The sequence below is a fragment of the Agelaius phoeniceus genome (genome assembly GCF_051311805.1).
Source record: "Agelaius phoeniceus isolate bAgePho1 chromosome W unlocalized genomic scaffold, bAgePho1.hap1 SUPER_W_unloc_1, whole genome shotgun sequence".
Taxonomy (NCBI): domain Eukaryota; kingdom Metazoa; phylum Chordata; class Aves; order Passeriformes; family Icteridae; genus Agelaius; species Agelaius phoeniceus.
The window spans coordinates 525,000-547,787 of record NW_027509866.1 but is presented as its reverse complement, the minus strand read 5'-3'; the positions used below and the strand labels follow the sequence as shown (position 1 = coordinate 547,787).

At 52.7% G+C, this 22,788-nt stretch overlaps 1 protein-coding gene across 1 annotated transcript; it reads right to left on the bottom strand.

Moving 5' to 3' along the window:
* Positions 1–14,353: 14,353 nt before the first annotated feature.
* LOC143692426 (olfactory receptor 14J1-like) lies at positions 14,354–15,354 on the bottom strand. Its single transcript, XM_077172660.1, has one exon. The coding sequence runs from the start codon at positions 15,281–15,283 to the stop codon at positions 14,354–14,356; it is 930 nt and encodes a 309-aa protein (XP_077028775.1). The 5' UTR covers positions 15,284–15,354.
* Between the last annotated feature and the right edge of the window lie 7,434 nt (positions 15,355–22,788).

The window sequence follows — 22,788 nt, the reverse complement described above, 5'->3', positions numbered from 1 at the left end:
AAAAATCTCCCAAGATGGGGTTTGGAGGCCTCATCACAAAACCAGCAGGGAGAGGCTGAGGGGTCTGGAGTCAGTGGTGTGGAGACTGAGGACAGAACAGGAGTAGCCTGGGAGGGAATGAAGGGTGGTTTCAGAGAGGCTGGAGCTTTTCTTCCTAGTGGGAATGAGCCTGAAGAAGACATAATAGCACCAAGTGCAGCTGAGGAGGCCCAGAGTGGACACAAGGAGAAAGGAATTTCCCTGCCAGGGCAGGGCTGTGGTGCAGCACGTCCCCCAGCAGGAGTCTGGAGCAGCCCCAGGCTTTGTGTGGGCAGGCAGAGGCAGGCAGGAGGCAGAGCTGTCAGCAAAGGAAGGGCCCAGCCAGGTGGGGCAGCCGGGGGATGCCCACAACCTGCAGGGACAGAGGCGCAGGTTTGCTCAGCACCAGAGACACCTTTGCCTTGCTTGTCCCCAGCTGTCAACACTGCCACCAGTGTTCTGCTCTACCTGGAACCTGGGGACATTTCTTTAGCCCCGTCCCTCAGATGGATCCATTTAAACTATGAGAAAATTCAGTGTTTCACTCTCTTTTTGAGTCTCTGAGAAGTTCTTTGAGCACGCTCCGAGGGACTGAGTCTGATGCAAAGAGCACCAAAGCCCCAGAGGGTCATTACAGTCCTTGTGCTGTGTCTGTGCTGCTGAGCTGGGCCAGGCTCCTGGCCCAGGGGCAGCTCCTGGCAAGGGCTGCAGTGCTGCAGAGAGACAGCTCTGGCCAGGAGCAGCTCCTGTGCACAGCCCAGCAGGGCTGGGACACTGCCAGGGCCCCTCAGGGACACCAGCAGGGCACAGACAGAGCTCACTGGGGCTCAGCACTGGCAGGGGCTGTGGCATGTCCCAGAGGGGGCTGTGTCACAGCAGCTCTTCTGTGGCTGTGTCATGGAGGCACAGAGCAGCTGTGATGTCAGCAAGGGGCTGTGTGACATCCCAGAGTGGGCTGTGTGAGGGCACAGATTGGGCTATGGCATCACAGAGTTTGTTGTGTGAGGTCATTGAGAAGCTACAGCATCATAGAGGGAACTGTGTGACATCACAGAGCGGGCTGTGAGATCATGGTGTGGTTGTATGACATCATAGAGCAGGCTGTGAGGTCAAAGTGTGTGCTGTGACATTACAGAGTGGCAGTATGAAATCACTGAGAGGGTTTTGTGACATCACTGAGGGGATTGTGACATCACACAGCTGTCTGTAACGTCACACAGCTGCCTGTGACATCATAGTGTGAGACCATAGAGCAGATCTTGCCATCATAGAGGGTTGCTCTGTGACATGAGGGAGTGGGTTGTGACATCACCGGGTGGCTGTGTAACATCATAGAGCAGGCTGTGACATCACAGAACAAACTGTGACATCGCAGTGTGACTCTTTGACATCAGAGTCTTCTGTGACATCACAGAGCAGCTGTGTAACATCACAGGGGACTGTGTGACATCATAGGAGGCAATGTGACATCACATGGGCTGTGTGAGGTCACTGGGGAGGTCACTCTGCCCCGGCCCCCCTCACAGTTCCCCCCAGAGCAGTCCAACCCTGCTCGTGCACAGAGGAGTCCCCTGTCCCCCCGGGTCCCCCCGCCCCCAGCGCCGCAGCCTCCCCCAGAGGATTTTCCACGAGATCGACCCCAGAGCCTGACACGGGGACGGGGGGGCGGGGCCCTGGGGGTGGCACAGGGGGACAGGGACCCCACGGCAGCGTCCCCGTGTCCCCCAGGGCCAGAGCCTGGGCCAGGGCTCCTTCACCCTGGTACCAACGAGGCCTTGAGAGCGCTGAAAAAATCCCCATTCAAGGGATCAGCAAAAACCAGATTGAATCTTAAGGGACAGCAGCACAAAGTTCCTTGGCAAGAGTCACTCTGCTCCTGACTGGACACTTCAGGCACACCAAGGAAACAAAGCAACAACAAAACCAATCCAAATCCAGGCAATCGAACCAGAAATGAACTGAGATCTGTCCCTGTGTGTGTGTATGAGACTCAAGGACAGTGATGGTAAAAGAAATATGGCCCAAAAGCTTAACAGAGCTCAAACTTAATAGGACCTAACATAACCTTAACTGATACCTTCAACTTGACAATTTAGCAGAAGAACAGCACTTAACAGTATTTAACCTAACTTTTAACCCATGACTTTGCAATTTAACAGAGGAATAACATTTAACAGTATTTAACTCCGCCTAAAACTTATATTAAATAACTTAGCAAAAGAACAACTCTTAGCAGCATTTAACTTCACTTAGACCTCATGACTTAACCTCACTTACAGGCCTGACTGTCTCAGCTATCCAAGGCACTCAAACCCCTCAGAGAGCAGCATTTCTGCCACATTTCCCCAGCACAGGCACTCCTGTGTGTACACAGACACAAAGAGTCAGTGCAAGGCACCTGGGAGAAATTCCCCTGAGGGAAGGAAATGCTCCTGTGGATCCTTTGGCATCTCCCCAGAGGGTGAAGGGTTGAGCCTGGAGGAGTGGGGGGATCGGCCCAGGCTCCGTCGTTGTTGGGGATCCCCGAGTGCAGCAAACGGGAGAGTTCCCGGCTGGGAGAGGCCCCACTCAGAGGGAGTCGCTGGCCCAGGAGAGCTCCAAGGGCTCCTTTTGGAGCGCTGTTTGCAGGGCCCCAAGAGAGGGGCTTCAGTCCCAGCAATGGTTCATCCTGGCCGCACATGGCATCAACAGCTTTCTTTGGCAGGGTGAGAACAGGGATGTTGTGCCACTGAGGGAACAAAACCAGTTCCCAGGGCTGCTCCTCCAGAAAGCAGGAGCTGGTTGGGCAGCAGCAGTGCCTGGAGCAGACAGTGTTTGTGAGGAGCTGCAGAGGAGCTGAGCCCAGGGGCTGTTGGCCAAGGCCGAGCCCCAAGGAGCATTTCTCAGCTGGCAGGGCGGCCTGAGAAGGGGAGGGGGGAATGCAGCAGCACAGGGCCCATGGAACCAAGGGACCATTGTGACGCTGTGAGGCCCTGTGAGACCAAGGGACCATTGTGACACTGTGGGGCATCATGGAATCATGGAGAGCACTGTGACATTGCTGGGCCTCATTGAACAAAGGGGACCATACTGACACTGTGAGTCGTCATGGAATGTAGGGATCATTGTGACACTGAGAGGCCCCATCAAACCAAGGGTCCATTGTGACGCCACGGGGCCTCATGGAACTGTAATGCCATTGTGACACTTTGGGGTGTCATGAGACTAAGGGGCCGTCGTGACCTGTGAGACCCCATGGAGCCAAGGGTCCATTGTGACATTGCAAGGCTGCAGGGAACCTAATGGAGAGACCATTAAACCACTTCACAGCCTCATAGAACCAAGGGGACATTGTGACATTGAGGGGATTCATAGAATCATGGAGACTCATAGAATCATTGTGACACTGTGAGGCCCTACGCAAAAAGGAAAGCATTGTGACACTGTGAGGCCTCATGGAACCAGTGAGACCATTGTGACCCTGGGGGTCCCCACACAACCAAGAGGACCATTGTGATACTGTGGGGCCTCATGAAACCAAGAGGCCTTTGTGACAGTGCAGGGCTGCATGGAACCAAGGGGGCATGGTGACACAGAGGGGCGTCCTGTCATCAATGGTCCATTGTGACACTGTGGAGCCAAAGGGGACCATTGTGACACTGCAAACCCTCAGGGTCCAAAGGTCCATTTTGACATTGCAGGGCTCATGGAACAGAGGAGTCCCGTGACATTGTGGGGGCTGGGGAACAACAGAGGCCATTGTGACACTGTGGGGCCTCATGGAATCATTGGGACCATTGTGACACTGCAGGGCCTAATGAAACCTAGGGGCCACTGTGAAACTGTGAGACCCCATTGAACCAAGGGTCCATTGTGACACTGAGGGTCTTCTTGTTATCAAGGAGCCATTTGACACTACTGGACCCCATGGAAACAAGTCACCCTTATGGCACTGTGGGGCCTCATAGATCCAAGGCACCAATGTGACACAGTGGGGTCCCACAAAACCAAGGGAACACAGAACAGGCCCGGCAGCTTTGGCCTCCCAGGAGCCACCTGAGTGGTCACACTGACCTTGGCATGTTGAGGGTCTCTTCTCTTCTGCTGCTGAAGCACTGGGGCTCCATGATTTCCTTCCTATGGAAAAGAACTCTCCTTTGTCTACAGGCACCCATTGCCAGAATTGGGACTTGACCTCCAAATATCCTTATTTTCAGGGATTGTTCCAATAGGAATATTGCCAGGACAAGTCTGGTTGGCAATGGTTTCATGAGGGTCACCTCCCATCTGTCCACAAAACACTAGGTAAGGCTCCGTGCTTTCCTTCCTATGGGAAAGAACTGTCCTGCTTCTGCATGTGCCCACGGCCAAGATTGGGCTTCCACCTCCTAAATTCCCTAAATACAAAGACTGCTCCCAGATCTGCCATTCCTGACAAGTCTGGCTGGCCTTGGCCTACTGGGGCTCTCACCTGCCTTTCAAATACTGGGGCTCTGGGCTTTCCTTCCTATGGAAACGAACTGTCCTTCTTCGCCGGGCGCCAATGGCCAGAATTGGGATTTCACCTCCAACATTCCCTGTTCTGAAAGACTGGAGGAGACTGCTGGCTGGAAACATTTCATGTGTGGGGGAGGAAGGGGCAGGTCCAGCCTTGCCCTGCCCTGGAAGCCCAGCCCTGCCCTGCCCTGGAACCCCAATCCCCCCAGAGCCTCTATCCCAGCCCAGCAGTGGCTGCCAGTCCCTGGCACAGCACAGGCAATGCTCCACAACCAGCTCTGCAGCCCCAGCCCAGCTCCTGAGGGACCAAATGAGCCCAAGCCCCACCTGGGGGAAGGGCCCAGGGAGACCAAGGGGTATTGAAGGCTGACCACAAGGCAAGCACACATCTTGACCCTGCATCCTCTTGGAATTTCCATCTGAAATGTCCTGGAATCCAGGGGTTGCAAGGTGTGTGTGTGCTTGTCTAAATCTTATTTGTCTTCTTATTCCCTCTTCTTGCAAAATTTGAGTAACCTAAAATGGAACAGGCTTAGAGTTTGGGAACTTGAATGAGCAAAGTTAATGTTATTAGAAGTGTTTCTTGTTAATTGAATGTCCTATTAAACCTTTTGCCAACGTTTCTCTGATTTTCTAAAGTTGCCAGTAAAGGCTGTTTTGTTCTTTTAAGCTCCTGAGAAGCTCTTGTTGGTATTTCCCCAGGGAGTCCAATTCAGAGTACACCAACAATTGTAATTCCTTTTAAATGTCTCCTTGAGAGAGTTGTTTGGGGGATGGGAGTCAGGGCTTGTGTGTCCTGCTTGGCCCAGCCCAGGCAGGGCTTTCCCAGCCACATTCCACACTCCATTGCCCAGCTGGAGCCGCTGGTGCCTCTGAGTTGTGCTGCCCCAGCCCCAGGCACGCTCTCCTTGTCTGCCCATTCCCCCACGGTCTCTGGGCAGGGATGGCCTCACTGGGGGCTGCTGACATCCTCAGCAACTTGGAGGCTGCTGCTGCTGAATGTCACTGCTCCAGAGGCTTGTTCAGCCTTCAGCTCTTGAGTGCAGGAATTCAGTGTCCCAGGGCTCATGAACATTCAGAACACCTTAACAAGCCAAGCCTCTGGGAATCATTTGATTTTAATTTTCAAATCCTTTGTGGTTAATTAGATCTCAGTAGTGTATTCAAACTGAATACATGATATTTAAAAAGACAGCGAGAAAAGAGTTTTTAGGTCCTGTTTAGATTTGTTTTCTTGTTAATTCAATCATATGTGCAATCTCCAATTGACACTGAATCCAAGTACCTCCTCATGCAGTTTGAATAGATATGAAAATCAAGACCCTTCATGGCTGACAATCAATCAGACTCTGTCCCTACCCCCCTAACCCTAACCCTAACCCAGCCCACCATTTCCCCCATCCAAGCCCTGGCACTCAGAGCAGCCTTGTGCAAATCTGAGCTCCCTCCAGCCCAGGCTGCACCTGCAGCTTTCAGCTCCTTGGCTCCAATTCCCACCTTCTTTCCTTGCAGAAGGAGCTGCTCGAGACACAGAGGGATGCTCATTTCTTGTCAGCCAACAAAGCCAAGGGAAGGCACAGCTCCATCCAATGCCAAAGTCAGTCCTCAGCCAAATAATAAATCCACTTTGCACAGCAGACAGTCTCAGAGCAATGGAAAACACCTTCTGTGCCCAGCACAGATCCCAAGATCCCCCCAAACCCTCCCTGCCCCGATTCTGCCCAGATTTGCTCTTTGCACACACGAGTCACAGGCTGAAGTCAGGAGCTCCCTCCATGCCCAGAGGGAAGAAAAGAAAGAAAGGGGATGAAGAGCTCTCCTGTGCAGAGCCAAGGTCCAAGTGCAGCCCCTGCAGTGGGAACCACAACTCATCAGGTTTGTGTCCTTTGGGCTCAGGGCCTGGTGACACTCAGAGGCACAGAAAGGTTTCTTGCCAACAAACACAAGTTGAACATTTGAACAGTTTAAGAACCATCACAGCTCTTCCCTCAGCTCTCTGTGATGTCCCAGCAGCATCTGACATGTCCACCATCCCCAAAGGATTTCTTACAGGAATAGTTTTAGACAGAGACATAAGCGAAGGTAATTCTGTGATACATATAAACACAATTAGGATGTTTATATGTAATGTGGAGTTGTATATATAATATGTGTAGTTCAAATATATACCACTAATGTGGTATATATTTGAACTTGAGAAAGATTGTCAACTAGCTGAAGCTCAAAGCATGAAACCAGTCATTTCAGAGGCACTTGAATGACCAGAGAGCATCTGGATGAGAAAATCTGGGAGTGACGGAAAGGACATAGATCCAGTTGCTCTAAATGAAGAGATATTCTTAGACATGGACATTTAAAAAGGAGAGCAAAAAACACATGAAGGAGGTAGGGCCATTAAATATTAGAGTGAATGTCAGTGGCAAAGGTAGAGGGGAAGATGAGTAATTCTTCTCCCATCAGTAGGAGAATCCAGTAGATCCAGGAAATTCCTGTTCCTGCTGGAAAAGTTTGCTGTTTCTTAAAAGTACTCAAGTGACCCAGATAATAAAGATTTGCTTGTATATTATAAAACTAAAAGGTATTGAAACCTGTGCCCCTTTCCAGGAAGACATTAGCTGTGTGCCCATGAACAGGCAGTGCCACTTGTGCCCTGAGGTGCCCAGCTGGGATTGGATCTCTCCCAGAGCACCTGAGAGAGAGCAGAGCACCTTGCAAGCTGCAGGTCCCTGACAGCCCCGCAGGGCTCCTGTCCCATCAACATCTTCTCTGCTCCAATCTGAAACAGGGCCCAGCATGGTGCTGGGATCATCAGAGAGCTGAGGTGTGTGCTGGAATTCAATGGCCTCCCCATTCCACAGCAGCCCTGCATTTCCCTCCTGCAGCCTTGGTCTCCAGCCCAGCCATGGAGGCTCTTTGGGCTCGCGAGTGTTGCTGCAGCCCCAAGGGCAGCTGAGCTCTGCCTTTGGCACAGTCAGGCCTGGCCAGCGCAGGCCATGCTCAGCAATTGCTTGTGTGTGCCTGGCCTTGCTGTCAGCCCCGTGAGCGGCTGCGTGGCCCCTTTGTGGTCCTGTGCTGGCCCAGCCATGATGGCCCAGCCCCTGTGCAGGCCCAGCCCAGGCCAGGAGCATTGCGGCTGGGAGCGGCCCCTGTGCCGTGGTGCCCACGGCAGCCTTGGGGCTCTGTGCCCCATGGCCTCCCTGCTGGGCAGCCTCTGCCAGCTCCTGCAGAGCCCCTGGCCCCTGTGGGGCTGCACAGACAGCCCTGCCCCGGGCTCTGCCGGCCTCTGGGCCAGCAGAGAGGCAGCCAGGGCTGGCCATGGCCGGGAACAGGCCCTGAGCCCCACAGGAGGATGGAGCTGGGCCACAGCCAAACCCAGCCCAGGCCAAAGCTGGGCTCAGCAGCCAGGGCTGCCAAGGGCTGGGCACAGAAGCTGGCGCTGACAAATGTCCTGGGCCCCCTCCCTGCTCTGTCCATGCCACCAAGGGCACAGAGCAGCCTCCTCTCTGGGCCACTTGCCTGTTTGCAATGCCTTGCACAGGCACTGGCCCTGCCCCACAAGGCCTGGCCTGAGTCCTGCCCCTGCACGCTCAGCCAGGCTGAGATGGACACTGATGGTTTCTGGGCCAGGCTCTCGGAGCCCAGCCCAGCTCCCTGCAAGCTCTGCCAGCTGCCCTGAGCTCTGGGCAGCAGCAAGGGCCTCTCTGAGCCCAGCCCAGCCCAGCCGGCTCTGGCCCCACAGCTCTGCTCAGCCCAGGCTGCTCTGGGCACTGGCCCCACGGCCTCAGCCCCTGCCAAGGGCACAGCAGCAGCTGCAGCTGCCACAGGACTCAGCCCCAGCCATGGGGGAAGGTGCTTGGCCAAGGCCAAAGGAGGCTCCCTGGCTGCCCTGCTCCCCTCGGCCTGAGGTGCTGAGAGCTCTGCAGCCCCTGCTGCCATCCCATCTGCCCAGGGCAGCACAAGAGCCCCGGCCTTGGGGCCCTCAAGAGCTGCTCCTGCTTCAAGCCCAGGGCCCATGCCAAAGCTGAGGCAGCCACAAAGCTGTGCCCATTTCTGTCCACTGCTGCTCTGATAGGGATGGATCCTCAACCACTTGGAGGTTGATGATGAATTTTATTACTCCAGAGGCCACTTTCTTCTTGAGCTCTTCAGTTGAGGAATTCAGTGACAAACGCTCATAAACATTTGTTTGAAACCCCCAAACAAGAAAAGCCCATGGGAATAATTGAAGTTTTCAATTCTTCTCTAGTTAATTAGACATATTTCAGAATTGTATTCAAAGTGAATATACTATATTGAAAACAATGCAGAGAGAATTGTTTTGCTCGTTTAAGTGTTCTTTTCCTGTTTATAGATAGATATCAACATTGTGCACTTGATAGTGACTGCCAGCACCTCCTAATGCAGTTTCAACAGATTTGAAAATGAAGACCCTTCATGGCAGACAATCACACTTTGTCCCTACCCACACCCCAGGACTTCCCTCAATCAACCCCTGGCACTCAGAGAGAAGCTGAGGAATGGAGTCGCATCCAGGGGTGTCCCCAGGCCTCAGGATTTGGGCTAGGTCAGTTCATTCTCTTAATTGCTGATCTGGACAAGGCCATCAAGGGCACCCTCAGTCAGTTCCCAGGTGAGCCCAAGCTGGGTGGGAGTGTGGCTGTGCTGGAGGGCAGGAAGCTCAGCAGAGGGATCTGGACAGGCTGGAGCCATGGGCCCAAAACAATAGGATGAGTTTCACCAAGGCCAAGCGCTGGGTCCTGCCCTGGGCTCACAACCACCCCAAATCCCTGGCCATGCCCTGTCCCTGATCCCCACAGCCTGTCCTGTTTCCTTCATCCCTGCATTGCCAGGGACTCTCTGGGACAAGGGAGCTCTGCTCTGGGGATGGAGGGAGGTCCAAGTGCCACCACTGGAGCAGGAACCACAACTCATCAGGTTTGTGTCCTTTGGGGGTCAGGAACTGGTGAGACTCAGAGGCATAGAAAGCTTCTCCTCATGGCCAACAGACCATGGCTGAACAGGACACAATTTAATAACAATCTCACTCTTCCCTGAGCTACATGCAAAGTCCCAGCGGTGTCTGATGTGTCCTCCATCCACATTTTCATTCAAACAATAATTTCACACAAATGTGGTTCTGTGATAGATAAAAACACAATTAAGTTCTTGTATCAGGATGATCATCCTGGAGTGGGGGCAAAACAGCTCAGAACAATTCCTGATTTGCAAAGCTGTCGGTGGTGGGTGGAGAAGGGAGGTCAGGCTGCTCTTGGTGCTGAGGAAATGCTGAAACCAGCCTGACTCATTTCAGCTCCTCCTGTCCTGGCTGATCTCCCCTCTTTCCCCTTCCACCCATTGGCTTTTGTCTCCCACCAGGCCCCCGGTGAAGAGCCTGGCTCTGTGTTCTCCATCCCCTCCTCGCTGGCACTGCCAGGCTGGGATGAGGAGCCCCTCGGCCTTCCCTGCTCTGGGCTGGACAAGCCCAGCTCCCTCAGCCTCTGCTCACAGCCCAAGGGCTCCAGCCCCACCTTGGAGGCCCTTCCCAGACCCTGCTCCAGCTGCCAGACATCTTTCCTGCCCTGGGCAACCCAACCCAGGCCACAGTGACCTGGATAATCCCCGTCCTTGATGTCCTGGTCACACAGCCCTGGCCCCTTGTCCCCATGTCAGGCTCTGGGGTGGATCCTGTGGAACATCCTTTGGTGGGGGCTGTGGCTCCAGGTGGGCCGGGGGGATCCTGGGGGACAGGGACCCCGCTGGGCATGAACAGCATTGGACTTGTTGGGAGAAACTGTGAGGGGGAGCTGGGGCGGAGTGAGCAACCCAGTGACCTGACACAGCCCTGCTGGGATGTCACACAGCCCCTCTGGGATGTCACAGCCCCTTCTCTAATGTCACACTGCTGGTCTCTGATGTCACAGCCAAGTCTGTGATGTCATAGTCTGCTCTGTGATGTCACAGCTGGCTCTGTGATGGCACAGTTGGCTCTGTGATGTCATAACTGATCAATGACCTCACATAACCCACTTTGTGATGTCATAGCCCACTCTGTGACCTCATGTTACCAGATAATCAATTGCCTACACCAGGTGAGCTGACACCTGGAGCTTGTTCTCCACATCCCCAGGCCTATGGAAACCACACAAGGCCCATTGTGTGAGAAGGGGAACTGGAAGTTCAGCAGCCTCAGGGTCCTGCCAGCTCAGCCAGCCCCACTGGAACATTGGGGTCCACGACCACCAGGGACCACCAGAGAGACCCCCCAGGAAAGAAGAACACATGGGTAAAGGGGCGAGGAAATATGCTAATGATTTTGGGGAAATGATTATCATATGTGTGTTTAGTCCAAGACAGTCAATGAATATGTGAGCAAAATACAGAAAATAAACAGAAACTTTCCTGTACTCAGCATGCACAGCTTTGGGAGGAGCTCTCCCCTGTGCATCCATCTGAATAAAGAATGCTGCTTCTTAATGCTACATTGGGGCTAAAAAGAGTTTTCTCTTTCACTGAATTGTTGGTAACACTCCCACTGCCAAGGAAAGCTCTGTCTGCTGCTGTTCACAGACAGAGAAGGGCTGGGGGCAGATGTGGGGCTCAGAGGCTGCCTGGGGCACAGTGACCATGAAATAATCAAGTTTTCAATGTTCTGTGAAAGAAGGAGGGGCAGCAACAAAACTACACTGGAATAGTCAGGGCAGACTTTGGCCTGTTTAGGATGCTGATTTGGGGAGTACTGAATCAGGTACTGATTTTTTAAAGAGAAGGAGCCCTTAAAATCAAAGGGGTCCAGGAAGGATGGACACATTTCAAGAAAGTAATCTCAAGGGGGAAGGAGCAGCCTGTCCCAGTGTGGTAAAAGATGAGCTACAGAGGAAAATGACTGGCCTGGCTGCCCATGGAGCTTTTGTGGGAACTTAAGGGAAAAAAGAGGATGCATAATTTTGAAAAGAGAAACAGGCAACTCAGGAAGTGTTTAAGGATGTTGTTAGGTTATGCAGAAAGAAGACGAAAGAGGTGAAAGCCCAATTAGAGCTTAATCTGGCCACTTGTGTGAGAAATAATAGGAAATGTTTCTATAAATAAATTAGTAGCAAAACACCAGATAAAGAGAACTTCTACTCTTTATTGGATGCAGTGGAGAATAGAGTAACTAAAGAAACGTCTGAACAGTTTAACACCTTGTCTGTCTCCATTTTCAATATTTGGACAGGTTGTCCTCAGGACAAGTGTTCTCCTGAGCTGGTAGATGGGCACAGGGAGCAGAACAGCCCCCTGGAATCCAGGAGGAAGCAGCTGCTGACCTGCTGAGCCACTCAGATGCTCACAGGTGTCTCTGGGAGCCGATGGGATCCATCCTAGGGGGATGAGGGAGCTGTGGATGAGCTCCCCAAGCTGCTCTCCATCATTTACCATCAGTCCTGGCTCAGCAGGGAGGTCCCAGAGCACTGGAGGTGCCAGTGTGAGCCCATCCCCAGGAAGGGCTGGAAGGAGGAGCTGGGGAACTCCAGGCCTGTCAGCCTGACCTGGGTGCCTGGCAAGGTTCTGGAACAGATCACCTTGAGTGCCATCACAGGGCACCCACAGGATGGCCCAGGGATCAGAGCCAGCCAGCGTGGATTTAGGGCTGGCAGGTCCTGCCTGACCAACCTGGTCTCCTTTTATGCCCAGGTGACCCACCTGTGGATGTGGGAAAGGCTGTGGATGTTGTGTGCCTGGACCCCAGCAGAGCCTTTGACTCTGTCTCTGACAGCATTCCCTGGAAAAGCTGCAGCCCACGGCTTGGGCAGGTTCCCTCCTGGCTGGGAGATTTAAGAGCTGGCTGGAGGCTGGGCCCAGAGAGTGGTGGGGATGGGGCTGCACCCAGCTGGTGTCCAGGCACTGGTGCTGTCTCCAGGGATCTGTGCTGGGCCCAGTCCTGTTTAATATCTTCACTGATGATCTGGGTGAGGGGATTGAGTCCAGCATTCACAAACTGCAGATGGCACCAAGCTGGTGTGAGTGTGGATCTGCTGGAGGGCAGGACAAGAAGACCCAGCCTTAAGCTGCACCAGGGGAGGCTAAGGCTGGACAATAGGAAGGAGTTCTTCACAGAAAGGGTGAGTGGGAACTGGAATGGGCTGGCCAGGGGGGAGGTGGCAGAGTCACTGTCCCTCTCCAGTGGCACTCAGTGGCATGGTCTGGCTGACAAGGCAGTATTGGGGCATTGGTTGGACTTGATGATCCCAAAGGCCTTTTCCAGCCTATTTGAGTCTGTCATTCTGTGATGATTGGGAAACTCTGGGGCCATTGTGACACTGCAGGGCCTCGTGTAACCAAGGGGTTTCACCATTTTGACACTGCAAAACCAAGGAGACCATTGGGAGACTGCAGGGCCCAGTGGAACCAAGGGGCCGTTCTGACACTGCGGGGCCTCATGGCACCAAGGGGACATTGTGACACTGCAGGATCCTGTGTAACCAAGGGGCCACTGTGACACGATGGGGCCTCAAGGGATCCGGAAGAATGTTGTGACACTGTGTGGCCTTGTGGAAACAAGGAGTCCATTGTGACACTGAGGGGACTTGTGGAACCCCAGAGACCATGGTGACAGTGTGGGACCTCCTGTGACCATGGGGCCATTGTGACACTCTGGGGCCCCATGGAACCAAGGGTACCATTGTGACAGTGCAGGGCCTGGTGTAACCAAGAGGCCATTGTGACACTGACGGGCCCCATGGAATCAAGGACATCATCGCAAATGTCACCAAGCTGGATGGGAGTGTTGATCTGCTGGAGGGTAGGAGGGCTATGCACAGTGACTTGGAGAGGCTGGATCCAGGGGATGAATCCAACAAGGTGAGGTTTAACAAATCCAAGGGCCAGGCCCTCATATTTGGCCCCAGTGCTACAGGCTGGGGACAGAGTGGCTGCAGAGCAGCCAGGCAGAAAGGGACCCGCAGGGACTGATGGACAGCAGGCTGGACATGAGGCAGCAGTGTGCCCAGGTGGCCAAGAAGGCCAATGACTCCTGGCCTGGATCAGGAATGGTGTGGCCAGCAGGAGCAGAGCTGCTGGGCCAGCACTGGTCTGCCCCCAGCTCTGCACACAGACATTGCTGCTGCAGCTCCAGAGAAGGGAACACAAGGGCATCTCTGCAGAAAACTCTGCTGGGAGTTCCTTTAGTTCCTTTAAAGCCACAAGGAGTGCAGCCCCTCACTGACACAATCTGTGGCCACAGGGAAGATGGAGAGGAACAAAATGAGAAATGGCAAAACCAATGTCTTTTCTTTGTGGACAATATTTAAAACTGAAACATGGGGAAAAAAAGAACACACCCACAACCAAACCCAAAAGAATTATCAAAGGTCATTTATATTACATGGCCGGTCCCTGCTGCAGCCCCAGCACTGCCACCCCCAGGGCTGTGCCCGGCCCCGAGAGCACTCAGGCCCTGCAGCAACACCAGGGCCACCAGGGCAGCGGGGCAGGGCCACAGCAGCAGCACTGGCAACACCAAGTGCTGCTGCTGCTGCTGGGCACAACTGCTGGGCCAGCACTGATCTGCCCCAGCTCTGCACACAGACATTGCTGCTGCAGCTCCAGAGAAGGCAACAAAAGGGCATCTCTGCAGAAAACTCTGCTGGCAGATCCTTTAGTTCCTTTAAAGTCACTGTGAGCACAGCCCTTCATTGACACAGTCTGTGGCCACAGGCATGTTGGAGAGAAACAAAATGAGAAATGGCACAAACATTGATATTTGTTTGTGGATAATATGAATAATTAAAACAAGGGAAAAAAGACCCCAAATCCAAACCAACACGAAGCATCATATATGACTTTCATTATAATTAATTTGCAGAAATTGGCAAGCAGTTTACTATTTCCTAAAGCATCCAGACATCAGTCTCCTCACTGCAGCCTTGAGCTCCTGGTTCCTCAGGCTGTAGATGAGGGGGTTCAGGGCTGGAGGCACCACCGAGTACAGAACTGACAAGGCCAGATCCAGGGATGGGGAGGACATGGAGGGGGGCTTCAGGTGAGAAAATGTGGCAGTGCTGATAAACAAGGACACCACAGTGAGGTGAGGGAGGCAGGTGGAAAAGGCTTTGTGCCGTCCCTGCTCAGAGGGGATCCTCAGCACAGCCCTGAAGATCTGCACATAGGAGAAAACAATGAACACAAAACAACCAAATGATAAACAAAGGCTAACCACAATGAGCCCAAATTCCCTGAGGTAGGAATTTGAGCAGGAGAGCTTGAGTATTGTGGGGATTTCACAGAAGAACTGGCCCAGGGCATTGCCATGGCACAGGGGCAGGGAAAATGTATTGGCTGTGTGCATGAGAGCATTGAGAAAGGCACTGGCCCAGGCAGCTGCTGCCATGTGGGCACAAGCTCTGCTGCCCAGGAGGGTCCCGTAGTGCAGGGGTTTGCAGATGGACACGTAGCAGTTGTAGCACATGATGGTCAGGAGGGAAAGCTCTGCTCCCATGAAGAAGAGAAAGAAAAATATTTGGGCAGCACATCCTTTGTAGGAGATGTCCCTGGTGTCCCAGAGGGAATTGTGCATGGCTTTGGGGACAGTGGTGCAGATGGAGCCCAGGTCAGCGAGGGCCAGGTTGAGCAGGAAGAAGAACATGGGCGTGTGCAGGTGGTGGCCGCAGGCTACGGCGCTGATGATGAGGCCGTTGCCCAGGAGGGCAGCCAGGGAGATGCCCAGCAAGAGGCAGAAGTGCAGGAGCTGCAGCTGCCGCGTGTCTGCCAATGCCAGCAGGAGGAAGTGCCTGATGGAGCTGCTGTTCGACATTTGCTGGGGCTGCACATGTGCACCTGTTCATGGAAAAAGGACAGTGACAAGTCAGGAGAGGCTGATTTGAGCCAAACCTGGGCCATTCCCTGCAGACTGTCCCACTGGGACTCACCCAGCCTTGCTCCTGCTCTGGGAAAACCTTCACCCAGGTCCCTTCCTGAGCTCCAGTTGTGCTGGCTGAGTGTGCCAGGAGCAGCCAGGCCTGTGCGTGGGGGCTCTTGAGGAGCCATCCCTGCCCCACTGCCCTGGGTTTGTGGCCATTTGGCAGAGAAACAAGGCTGGATATCCAGGATTTGTCAGGGGAATCACTCCTAATGCAGAAAGTCTTGGTAGCATCTGCATTCCCTGTTCTATAAGACATGGATGGCAGGAGCTGGTTTAAGTAATTTTTCCTACCCCCACATTTTTCCAGGCTCTCTGAGGTCACAAATCCCCAGCATTTCTGCTGCACTCAGAGCTTGCCACTGAGAGATGGGAGAGGCAAAGGATTCCCTGTGGCTGAGGGAAGGTGAGGGGCTGGATGGGCTTGTTCCCAGCTGCCCTGGCTTTGCACCTTTGGCTGCAATCAGAGCACAATCACACTCCTGGGTCACCCTGCGATAAACCAGACCCTGCCCAGAGCAGAGGGATCCCTAAATGTCTCACCCTCTCTCAAGGTCTCTGGGCAAGGTCTCAGCACCCCCTTGTGCCAAGGACACTCACGGCTCCCTGGGCAAACCCAGCAGCATTTCCTCAGCTGTGGCAGCTCTGCCCTTCCCCATGGGACATTCAGGGAACTCCCAGAGGCTCTGGCACAGATTTGCACCCAGGAGGGCAGCTCAGAGCCTGGCAGGGCACAGCAAGGAGATCCCTGGCTGTGCCCATGATGGGATCTCAGGGAGGGGGCTCAGCTCATTCCCCTTTGCCATGGACTGCTTTGCCCACAGCCCCACAGGTGCCAGGGAAGCTTGGACACCCCATTCCCATGGACAGCCCTGCCAGGCAGGAATGCCAAGGGCAGTGCCTGACTCAGCTGCTGCAGATGCCAGAGCCTCCTTGAGAGCAGCAGATTACAGTGCCAATGTCAGGGCAGGGCAGAACCAAGAGCAGATGTTGTGGTGCTGTGCCTGAGAGGACAGGGCAGAGACAGCCGGGCACTCAGGACAGTGTTCCCGTGCCCAGCTGTGCCCGGCACCTCCCACACACCAACAGTGCCCTCCTGCCCCAGCCCTGCTCTCTTCAGCCCCCTCTGCTTCCCTGAGCATCTCCCTGGGCCTGGACATTCCCTCCTGAGAGGAGCCTTGTCCCTGCCAGCGCTCACAGAGCCCATCCCAGCCTGTGTGCCCTGGCTGGGGCCCTACAGAAACCTGCCTGTATGCAGGGCCCTGGCTGGGGCAGGCTCTGTGTGCAGCTGGGCAAGGGCAGCTCAGGAGAGCCCTGCTGGGCCCTGCAAAGGTGATGCTGCTGCTGTGCAGGGCTGAGGAGTGGCTGAGGGCCCTTTGGGAGGCTCCCAGCAGAGACACTGATCAACTCAATTTACAGTTCTGCAGTCTCTGTAAAAGTTCAAACATTACTTTGATGATTCTGCTGTGTCCCTTTCAACTCAGAATGTTCTGTCATTCTGGGATTACAATTCCTGTTCTGCTTCTCTCATCCCCTTGTTTTTTAAAATCAAAAGAGAAAAAAATCCCCTTGCAACAGTGTTAGAACAGTAAAGTAAAAACCAGATATTAATTGGAAGCTTCCAGGTGTCCCAGTGGGGATGGGGCACACCTGGCCCCTGATTTCAGCAATTTATTAAGGTTGATTAATTAGGAAATTTAACAGGAACATCCAATAGGAGATTCAGTTGCCCCAGTTACACACCCCTGGCTCAAACCTTTGGAGTAGGTGCAAGGGCTTCTTTGCCTTCACTTTTTGTAATGACTGCTCAGATTCTGGTTAAAAACCAAAATGTTCCTATAGGTCCTCTTCCTATAAGACCATACAATATTTCAGGACTATATAAGAGAATAAGACCATACAGTATTTCAGGACTGTATTTAGACAGTCAGGTTATTGTTCTAAAATCTAAGAGAGAGGTAAGGAAACATACTAGACTAAATTAAGGATTAAAGTTATATAAGTATATAATAGTACTTTAATAGAGTTAGTTAAGAGTTTAATAGATTTAAGTAAGGATTATAGTTTTATAACTATATAACAGTAATTAACAAATCTATGAATATATAAAAATATTTAAAAAGCAAAAATCCTTTTCTCATCACCCCAACTTTCCCATCCTTCTCCAAGAAGGAAATGGAAATCACTCTCAGGAAAGCTCGTGATCTTTCCAGCAATCCCAGGCTTACCTTCTTTGGGAAGTGTCCTCTGGAGCTGTGCCCAGGCTGGTCTGGAGCTGGGAGCAGCCCTGCCCCACCCAGCCCCTCTCAGCCCCTGCCCTGCTCAGGGTGGCTCCTTCCCCCCAGAGCTTCTCCCCAGTGCTGGGAGCAGCTGCCAGGGCTGGCTGAGAGCTGTCCCTGGCAGGCAGCAGAGTCCCTGCCCCAGCACAGCGCCCTGGACTGCAGGACCCTGCTCTGCAGGACAGCCCTGGGCACCCCTGGCTGCTCTGCACAAGAGACAAGCAGAGAATGTACTCACAGGCTCTGCAGGCATTGGCATGTTCCAGCTGCAGGAGATGGCTCCAGGAGCTGCAGCTGCACTGTCCTGCAGCCAGAGGTTCCTGTGCCAAGGGCTGGCAGTGATTGTGCCCCAGGCACTTCTCAGCCCCTTCCCAGCCCTGACTGATTGAAGCTCTCTGTGCCTCTGGGCTGTGCCCGGGCTGGCTGCAGGCAGTGCCCCAGCCCTGCTGGGCTGGCACAAGAGCTGCTCATCCAGAGAAATGTGCTTTTGAAACTCTTCTTGGTGACCAGGAGCTGCCTCTGGGCCAGGAGCCCAGCCCAGCTCAGCAGCACAGACACAGCACAAGGACTTTAATCAGCCTCTGGGGCTTTGTGCTCAGGCCCTGAACATCAGTCCCTGAGAGGGAGCTGAAGAAACCTGTCCAGAACTCCAAGGCAGAATCCAACTCCAAACTTTCTTGGACTTTTAATGGGTCCCAGAGAGGGACACGACTGAGCAAGTGTCCCCAGGCCCCAGGCAGAGCAGAGAACTGCAGGCAGTGCTGACAGGTGGGGACAAAGAGAAGCCAAGTCTTGGTGCCCTGGGGCACAGCAGGGTCTGTGCCACCAAGGGCTGGGAGGAGACACCTTGTCCTGAGGCCCTGGGGCCTCCTGGCACAGCCCCAGCCAGGCTGGGCACTGTCAGCCCCTTGTGCTGCCCTCAGCATCCCCCCCTAGCCCACATCCCAGTGGCCTCAAGGATCTGCTGCAAGGAGTCCCTGGGGAGCCTTGCTCAGCAGTGGCCCTGGGGGCTCCTTCATGCTCCCTGCAGGGACTGCAGGTTTTTCAAAGGGCTTTGGCTTTGGCTTTTGCCTTGGAGTCTCTGAGAGGTTTGTGCAATCATGGCCTCCAATTATCTGCTTTAACAAGTCCCTGGAGAGGCTTTGTCAGTAACAACACTCAGTGGGGCTCATTAATGCTTCTGGGTACTTCAGTTATTTTAAGGTACTTGGTGTTTCCCTTTTGATACAGACTCTGTGAGAGGTTTGTGCAATATCATGGCCCCAATTATCTGCTTTAACGAGTCCCTTGAGAACTTTGTACTGACACTCAGTGGGGCTCATTAATGCCTTGAGATACTCAAGGATTTTTAGGTATTTTATGGATTTAAGAATACTTTTAGGTACTTTCAAGGATTTTCCTTCCCACACTGAGTCTCTGAGAGGTTTTTGTGCCTTCCTGGCCTCCAATTCTCTCCTCCAAGGACTCCATGAGGAGCCTGTGTTGGGTATCTTCCCCCTTTCTCTTTTACAACAAAGATGGAACTGAAAGAATTTTGTAAGACTTTCTTAAAGCATGCAAACAAACATGGGACAATTAACAATACAACAAAAACCACTAAGAGATTTAATAGTCCTGTTTTAGCTAGACATCACCCAACCCTTTAGTCCCTTGGATTGGAAGAGTTTATTGACCCAGTCTTTGTTTTCCACTTGAAGCTTCTTGAACCCTTCCTTCGGTACCTGAATGCTCTTGTGGATTGACTCGCTGTGGCTGGAGAGGTTCATGCAGCACATGCCCTCAGAGTCTACACAGCCATGCCCATGTGCCCAGAGTAAAAACTCTATCGCTGTTCTGCAAGGTGGCGTGTCTGATGGTCTCTGTGTCTGAGAGCAGCCACTCAATGTGAGGGAGGCAGCATTGGTTTGCTTACTTAACAGGCACCCAGGATGGTCTGATTGCCCTAAAACTTTAGCTGCAGCCACCCAAGGTAGTCCAAACTGGGGGTGCTACCATCTGATACCTGGATTAAAGCTTTCAAAGCCATCTCTTTGATATCATCCAATACTTCTCTGGGGATACCTGCTGCTTGATCATCTGGTAGGCTGTGTTGTCCTTCTCCAGCTAGATGGTTGTTTGTCAATTCTGCCCTTGCCTCATTATTAGCATAGTCTGCTATTAATTGATTTAGTAAACACTTCCATCCCCCTTCCCACAGGGTGTATTCTGTAGGTGACACCAACATGGTCATGATATATTTTAAATCATAGGGGGTTAAGACATGTGCTGTAAACATGGCCCTCATTAGGCCATTAAAACAAGGTAAGTCCTTCCTATGGTCTTTAGCTGCCCTACACAGATCCTTGATTTCCCCATAAACCAATGGCTGATACCTGGGATTTGCCCCCTTCTTTCATAACATATGTGGGCGACAAGGAGTTTCGAGACTATTTGCCAGTCTCCTTCCTTAACTGCTTTTTTCTGGATCCTTTCCTAGGGATCTTCAGGGGCTGAGGGGCAAGGTGGCTCTGGGGAATCCAAACTGTCTTCTGGGGAGGAAGAATAACTTGGAGCAAAAACATTCATATTAGAAATAGTGTGACAGTTGGGGTTAGTATCTTTGACCATGGGGTTATATTTTTGCTGGAGGGTGAGGCAAAGGGCGTCATTTTGTCAGGTGTTGGGGAGGAAGTTCCTTGATTTAGGATGGCGGACTTCTGGGGTGGAGTTCTGGAGGCATGGCCCAGGGTGAAGGTGGAATGATTGACAGTGGGGGCGTGTCCCGCAGTTGTGGGGGTGGAGTCTGGAGGTTCATTCAGGGCGGAAGAGAAGGCTGTGGTAGCAGGAAGTGGAGGAGCCAAGATGGAGGGAGGATGGTCGGGCTCCCGAGCCACATTCAGGCTCCTTCTGTCTTGAGTCTCCAGGGCATGATGCTCCAAGACAGCATGGCCATTGCAATCTTGGACCATCGTGGAAGGTCTGAGAAAGGCAGGTTTGAGGGGAGCTCCTGGGTTAGGAGTGACAATGGATTGACTTTTCAACTCGCTGCTTGCTGGTGAATGGTGGTGTAGAAGATGGGGAGCATGCAGGGTGCAATGGGGTCCCTTTTGATCGAAAGGTTGTACAATTTAACTCCCGCTGAGTCCCAAAATTCAATGGTATGGATTTCGTCAGCAGAGGTGTCTGGAAAATTTTTAATGATCCACCTCACATTTGATTTTAATTTGTTCTTTGAAAATATTTGGTCATGATCAGTGAGAATTAAAGTATCCATATACGCTCCTTTCTACTTTGGACATTGGGCTGCCCATTTTTCTCTGTGTCCACCTGAGGAGGAGCAGCCACCGAACACCCCAAATCAATTATGGGACATGGGTTCATACTGTAAAAACACAGTGGCAAAAAGGGCAATAAATATCTTGCATTTTCCCAAAACCACCTGCAATCCTATGCAGGTGAAACCGTTGTTGTCCCTGCTGATTCTGGGCAAGGTCCCTTGAAGCAACGATGAATCCGCCGGGCCTGGCACAATCCAAAATCCCAGGGAGCCCTGGCCTATCCATCAGCTAACCCCAGCTGACGTGACTGACACAGGGAGCCCTGAGTGTCATGGTCCCTGTTTGGGCGCCAAATGTCACAACGAAGGGGCTGTGACGAACCTCTCTGGTTCCTTGACTTCAGGGCAAGGGTGGGGAAAATGAAAAGGAGCAGGATCAATGGAGTTGCTTAAAAGGAACTTTAATAACAGAGCGAAAAACAATAAACATGGAGAAGTCGAGAACAGTAGGAGGGGCAGGATCCTAAGACCCGAGACAAAGGGGAAGTAACAACATAGACACTTGGGGGTAGAACACTCTAGAACAATAACCCTATAGGGGAAACTAGTAACCAATAGGGGAGGAGAACTTGGACAAGTTAGCATACCAACACTAAAGGCTTATGGGGGAACTCTCAAGCTCACCCTAAGTTAAACAAATGATTCCCAGGGCTTGAAACTCATGCCCAATTCTTCCGAGGTAAAATCTGTCTGACTCTGAGTTACAGCTGGGCTAACTCCCACACCGCTGCTTTCCTCTGGCCCCTTGGGACCATGCAGCCTAACAGAGCCACAATGATGTCCTTGGTTCCACGAAGCCCCACAGTGTCACAATGGTCCCTTGGATCCATGGTGCTCCGCAGTGTCACAATGGCCCCTGCATTTCACAAGGCTCCCAAGTGTCACATTGGTCTCCATAGGAAGGAAACCACGGAGCCCTTGTGTTTCAGGAGCTGATGAACGGCAGCCACCAGAGGCCAAGGCAAGCCTGACCTGTCTGTCCTGGCAGGTTTGCTTGGAGCAACCCTTGGATATTTGAAATTATGAATGTGGAGTCCTAATTTCAGTCATTTGTGCCTGGAGAAGGATGATTTTTTCCATAAAAGGAAAAGCACAGAGCCCTTTCCAGTGTTTGGAAAACAGGTGAGTACTGGCACTCAGGAGTCAAAGACCAGCCAGATTTGTCTGTCCTGGCAGCTTTTGTCTGGCAGCAATCCTTTCATACACAGAAATTTGAAGGTGGAATTCTAAATTTTGGCCATGGATGCCTGGAAAGAATGGACAGTTCTTTTCCATAAAAAGAAAAGCCCAGAGCCCCAGTGTTTCAGGGGCAGATGGGAGTGGCCTTCCACATTCCAAGGTCAGCCAGACCTGTCAGGTGGCCCCTGGGAGGCCAAGGCAGCCACAGCTGTTTCATGTTCCCTTGGTTCCACAGGGCCCTGCAGTGTCACAATGGCTCCTTGCTCCCATGATGCCCTAAGGTGTCATAATGGCCCCTTGGTTACGCAAGTCCTTAAGGATCCTAATGGTCTCCATGTTTCCACAAGGCCCCACAGTGTGATAATGGCCTTTGGGTTCCATGAAGTCTCGCTGTGTCCAATGGCCCCTTGGTTCCATTGGGGCCCAGTAGTGCAACAATGATTCCCTTGGTTCCACAAGTTCCCACAGTGTCACAATGGCCCCTTCCTTCCATGGGGCCCTGCAGGGTCACAATGGTCTCCATGATTCCATGAGGCCCCACAGTGTCACAATGGTCTCCATGATTCCATGGGGCCTTGCAATGCCACAATGCTCTCCATGGATCCACGGTGCCCTGCAGGATCACA

Excerpts from the sequence above, each read along its gene's own strand:
- LOC143692426 (XM_077172660.1), bottom strand. The coding sequence starts at position 15,283 with ATGTCGAACAGCAGCTCCATCAGGCACTTCCTCCTGCTGGCATTGGCA.